The sequence below is a fragment of the Aedes albopictus genome, unplaced genomic scaffold (assembly GCF_035046485.1).
Source record: "Aedes albopictus strain Foshan unplaced genomic scaffold, AalbF5 HiC_scaffold_163, whole genome shotgun sequence".
Classification (NCBI taxonomy): domain Eukaryota; kingdom Metazoa; phylum Arthropoda; class Insecta; order Diptera; family Culicidae; genus Aedes; species Aedes albopictus.
In genome coordinates, this window is record NW_026916940.1 from 41,692 (window position 1) to 47,691 (window position 6,000).

Here is a 6,000-nt window from a genome sequence, read left to right on the forward strand (position 1 = left end):
GTTCGGAAAATATGACGAATTTATCCGTATGTAATAATTGGCAAAATGTGCTTAGCGAAGCAAAAGATTTGGGGACCTCTGATGTTGCCTTCTAGGACAATTGCAGCCTCCATTGCCACCTCAAAGCTTGTCCAGTGCAACTAAGGGCGAACAAAAATTATCGTTGAGCTTGTTCTGTTTGAATTTTGATTTTAACAGATTAACGAAATCCGGCCAAATTTGCTTTTATGACACAAATTTACGTTGATAGACAAGCGTTAGTGCCCTCGGAATCACTATACGGACTTCCTAGTAGCAAGATGTGATGTCTACTCAAGAAAAGCCTACAGTACCTACCACTTTTGACGAGTTCCAGTATTTCGGTACCAAAGCATCCAGTAAATATAGAAAATAAGGCCCTAAAATTCGAGATTTCTGGAAAATAACTAAAATGTCTGCTGATGCAATAAACTAACTGTGTATGAAATGTATATTTTTCTAGTTTTCTGATTTGAAGTTTACAACATCTTTTTGGGGTCTCCAGTTAGCCTAGTGGTTAAGGCTATGGATCGCCAATCCGGAGACGGCGGGTTCGATTCCCGTTCCGGTCGGGAAAATTTTCTCGACTCCCTGGGCATAGTGTATCATTGTACTTGCCACACAATGTACAAATTCATGCAATGGCAGGCAAAGAAAGCCCTTCAATTAATAACTGTGGAAGTGCTCTAAGAACACTAAGTTGAAGAGAGGCAGGCCAAGTTCCGATGCGAACGTCGAGCCATAAAGAAGAAGAAGAAGAACATCTTTTTGGAGATTCTGCTGTTTTTAGGTGTCCGAAATTAAACGTGGACAGGCTTTATTGAAACATACTGAATGTCTACTACTGTACCTTTCCAACCGCAAAGCATTTGTAGAAGTGAATTCTGAAAGCTCGAAGTCCTTTGACATATCTTCTAGCGTTCCTCAAGGTAGTGTCCTCTAGACCCCTTCATCTTCGTGCTGTTTATCAACGATGTGGGCGGATCTGTTCAGGAAAGCCTCTGTAGTTTGAACGCTGACGATATAAACATTTTAAAAGTCATTGTCATGGTTCGAAATTGCCTTGAACTGCAAATCAACATTACCAAGCTGCTGTACTGGTGCCATGAACGCTTGCTGCAGCTTGATTTGTCTGGAAAAACTACCGACAGTCCCAACAGACAGTTCTGCAGGTGCTCTCGTTGAATACTTATTAACCTTACCGGTCAGACTAAGATCTGAGTCTTCTCTGCTGTACGTAGGATTCGTCTCCATTGCGCACTCTGTGAAGAGTCCGGAAATCGTCTTTCACTTGATCGGTTCACCTAGCTCGCTGCGCAACACGTCTTCTTGTACCGCTCGAATGGCTCTCGAGAACCATTTTTATCGGGTTGCTATCCGTCATCCTGATGACGTGACCCGCCCACCGTAGCCTCCTGATTTTCGTGATGGTGATGGTTGGTTTTCTCAGCAGCTGATGCAGCTCGTGGTTCATTCGCCTTCTACAAGTCCCGTCTTCCATCTGCACTCCGCCGTAGATGGTACGCAACACCTTCCATTCGAAAACTCCAAGGGCGCGTTGATCCTCTGCACGTAGAGTCCATGTTTCGGGCCCATAAAGGACTACGGTCTAATCAGCGTTTTGTAGATAGTTAACTTCGTGTGACGGCGATTTTTGTTCGATCGTAGAGTTCCGTGTAGTCCAAAGTAAGCTTGATTTCTTACCAATTTCTTTACTGGTGTTGTTCTCGGCGTAAGTGAGCCCAAGTACACGAATTCTTCAACCGCCTCGATTTCATTACCGTCGATAGAAATTCTGGGTGGCGGGCGCAGTCATTCCTCTATCATGTTTTTTTTTCTGCAACACATTAATGACTAATCCGATTCGCCTGACTTCATTGTTTAGTCGGATGTACGTTTCCGCCATCATCTCATATTTGCGAGCTATAATATCAATATCGTCAGCGAAACCATGCAGCTGAACGGACTTCATGAAAATCGTTCCGCTCGTGTTTATCCTCGCTCTCCTTATTACACCCTCTTAAGCAATGTTAAACAGCAAGCACGAAAGACCATCACCTTGCCGTAACACTGTGCGAGATTTGAAGGCACTCGAGAGTGTCCCTGATACTTGAACAACGCACATCCCTCGATCCATCGTCGCCTTGATCAATCGTGTCAGTTCATCCGGGTATCCGTATTCGTGCATAATCTGCCATAGCTGGTCTGGATCGATTGTGTCATACGCCGATTTAAAATTGATGAACAAGTGATGTTTGGGTACGTTGTATTCGCGGCATTTCTGCGACACCTGGCGGATGGCGAACATCTTGTCCGTTATAGCACGTTCCCCCTTAAATCCAGCCTGTTATTGCCCCACGAACTCCCTTGCAATTGGTGATAGACGGTGGCATACAATTTGGGAGAGTATCTTGTAGGTAGCGCTCACTAGTGTGATCGCGGGATAGTTCTCGCAATCCAACTTGTCGCCCTTATTGTAGATAGGACACACGATACCTTCCGTTGATTCCTAATGACCTGGTAATGACCCAGTGTAGCGCTCTCACCAGTGCTTCCCACCGTATTTCAGAAGCACGCTTGCTGTTTTTCAACCGGCCAAACCTCCTCCTCAATCTCTTGGAGGATGAGGCCAGAAGTATTTCGTCCTGCGATTGTTGCTATTGCGCTGGGTCATGGGGGGGGGGGGGGGTGATGTTACGCCAAGAAGAAGAAGAATATAAAATTAATTTAAGCATCAATACGTATGATTTGTATCGGAGACAAAATAATAAGAATAGTTCTGTGGGTCCCATTAATGTCCCTCAGATTGAGCAACACTGCTCTACAACCTTGATACGAAGCTTTTTTCCGTTCCGCGCGTTCGATGTGATTCTAATCCCAGTCAATCCCCTACCTGTGTAGCTTCCGTCATGCTAAACCACACATCCTCCGGATCTCTCAAGTGTTAAACATTGAACCACAAACAGCATCATCCCTGTTTGAAGCTTCTCAGCACATGTGCCATTGGCAAACCTGCACTCTACGTCATACAGCAGGGAGATATATCCGGTACTCAATAGCCCAATCCCACACATACGCAAACCTCAGTTGCATAGACCCGACATAGACGCAAATGAACGGATTTCTTTGAACAACCAGCCCCAAAAAAAGTAGATCATTCGTAGTCTGCATGCACGCCGGAGCCTCAACCAAATCGAAAGTCGTATCGTTTCGCTACTGGCAGGGTTCCATCGAGACCGCCCGCCCGCACCATAGTACCTTCACGCTCATCGTCATCAACAACATCCACCACACCACCTTCACCTACCTCAATCATCGCATCGCCTGCACCACCGTCATCATCCGTAAAGAGCTACTACACGAGAATCGACGTGAACTACGAAAAGCGGGTTTCCTCAAGTACGGCAGTTATTTACCTTGTGCCCACCTCTCCCATCCTCTGGGGTCTTCGCCTGGTACCCGTGTGTCACTCACTCCAGTTCCACCCTAGAAAGCCGCACAGCTAGCAGCAGTCAGTGGCTCTTTTTGCTTGCAGTACGAATACATGAACAAATCACACCACCACCCAGCCGTGTCGTCTCGTCAGACAGCGACCGACGACAACCAGCCTGATTTGGTCTGCTGGCTGGCCGCTCACTGCTCGCTCGCTTCGAATCACCGCCGCCGTGGTCCGTGAGAGATGAAAACAACAAAAAGCGTATACTGTAGTCTTCACTACCACCGGGTTCCTCTCATCCCACGGTTTGTGGTGGCTGTGGTGGTGGTGGCCGTTCAATGCGCCTTCCCATTAGGCAGCTTTCCCATGGAGGTATTCGAGATCGTCCAAGCAGGTCTGTTGTCGACGACGGCGATGACGACAGGCGGCGAGAAATAACGCACACTTTCGACCTCCTATGTACCGGGGAGATTCTACTGGTGTGTAGTAGAGGGCATAGACGGTAGAAAACAGAACTGGCTGCACGTGTGGCTTCATTGATTGAGCGCATCGCGCATCAGGGCCCCGTTCGTTTCTGGATTCCGACGACCCCGATGTGTATTGGGCAGGCCAGTGAGGTGGGTGCGACCTGCACCAGCACTCCAATCACTTCATCATCTAATGACCGGACCGCAGCTCAATCGCAGTCGCAGGCAATCCACGATGATGCGAACGCTGGCTGTTAGGCTGAGCTTGTAGAATTTCCCTGCAAAAAAGCGCGTTATTCGATTAAAGAAACATTAGCATTTTCACGATGCTGCAAAACAGCGGAACGTTCAGCGAGTCTAAACACAACGCAGTCGTCGGTCGATGACTCTTCTTCAGCCGCTGCTCAACGCCAGCATAGCAGTGGTGATTGGAAATTTCAGACAGTTTTTGCAGGTCAGGTGAATTCGAAACGGGAGCGGAAGAGAATCGCGTGAGTGATGCTCTAGCAAGGGCGCAGTGGTTTTCAACTGTGTGGATGATTTTGTTAAACTGATGTAGTCTAGAGTTTGTTAGGAACCTCAATTGTATTGGTTCGACAGTCTTATGCATGAATCAAGCAAATTACAATGTATAATGTTGTCACTCCGACGTTTCGGTTTTTGTTTATAATCTTTCTCAGGAATAAAGTATTCTATTCCATGTATAAGTATACGCCTATCTGTCAGTAGAACAGTACAAACGATGCAAGGAAAACGGCAAATGCTCTCATTACTAGAACAACATACGATACAGTAGACGTTTGCTAACTGCAACAAGTGACAGACGCCAAAGAACTGTCAATTACTGCATAATGCAGCCAATCTGCATTAGAAAAACATCGCATCGCAGCAAACGTGCATATGAAAAACATCGCATCGTTGTTGACATTTCATTTTGACGGATAACTGCGGTGCGATAACTGCAAAATTGTTGCACTGAGCAGACTTGCAGTTAAAGCGTTTGCACCGAACGAACGTCTACTGTATCGTTATCCGTTCGCTTGCCACATACAACTGATTCCACAAATGTCTCAAGGAAACCGGACAACATGACAGGCTAAATGATACCAAATGACACAGACCCCTTCCCAAGTAAAACTTTGATGACAAATTAGTCTTTCAGCGGTTTTGAGAACCGTCATAAAACCAAATACCTTTTATTTTTATTGTATGATGGCTTTAAGAACCTCTACTAGTCTATTTGACAAAAATGTTTCTTGGGTTATGACCTACTGTGAATCTCATCAGAAATTTTCGATAGAAACATAATCAACAGTGGTAGATGGCCTTCAACGTGGTTATATACAAGTTTGCACTTTTTCAGCTTTATTTTTTCATCACAAACTTGATGAAAGCGGCCAGCCGGAATGTCAGCAACGAATCTATGTTATTTTTTGCCCCTCTAGCAAAAAATAATCCCATCCTTTTACATCAATGAAAGCTAATCAATCACCTTTTTTCTCACTCTCTCCACCCGTTTTCAGACCGACCTGTGCGGTATCAAATGGCGTAAGTTGGTACAGGGTGAACGACCGAACGCGTCCAGCTACCCGCTGGACGATCCGGTCCTGCGGTCCTACTCGAAATGCCTCGAGGTGGACATCCTGTGCGTGTGGCGGCGGGTGGCCGCCCCCAAGCCCGCCGAACAGGACCAGAATGTGTTTGAAATAAGCATGCCCGGTCCGGTGACGGGCGGGTCGGTCATCCATCCGCCACTGTCACTGACGGCCGCCAAAGAGCTGTGGATTTTCTGGTACGGCGAGGAGCCGGACCTAACCGAGCTGGTCGATCCCGAGCTGCTCAAGTCTTCCGGTAAGTATTTGGAAATTAGTACGTGTATGTTTATTTTGTAGTCTGTGCTTGGGAATCTTCGTAAGAGTTCGTTGAAATTAATCGTACAACTAATTCGTATCAGCTAATTCAAGTTGTTTGCTGTTCATATCATAAAAATTGTTATCGCAAATCAAATTTAGGGACAATCAAACCAAATCAGCTTTCTAGTCAAGCGGTCGCTAGCTACACTCAACCCGTTTGTTGCGG

The 6,000-nt window shown here is 46.2% G+C and overlaps 1 protein-coding gene across 1 annotated transcript in view; it reads left to right on the forward strand.

Annotated features, from left to right (window-relative positions):
• Positions 1-5,772, forward strand: part of LOC134284471 (mediator of RNA polymerase II transcription subunit 13-like) — a gene marked incomplete at its 3' end in the record, with an annotated part of 32,887 nt that extends 27,115 nt beyond the window's left edge. Inside the window, 1 exon segment of the mRNA XM_062843341.1 lies at positions 5,445-5,772. Within this exon segment, the coding sequence (XP_062699325.1) occupies positions 5,445-5,772 (328 nt within the window).
• Between the last annotated feature and the right edge of the window lie 228 nt (positions 5,773-6,000).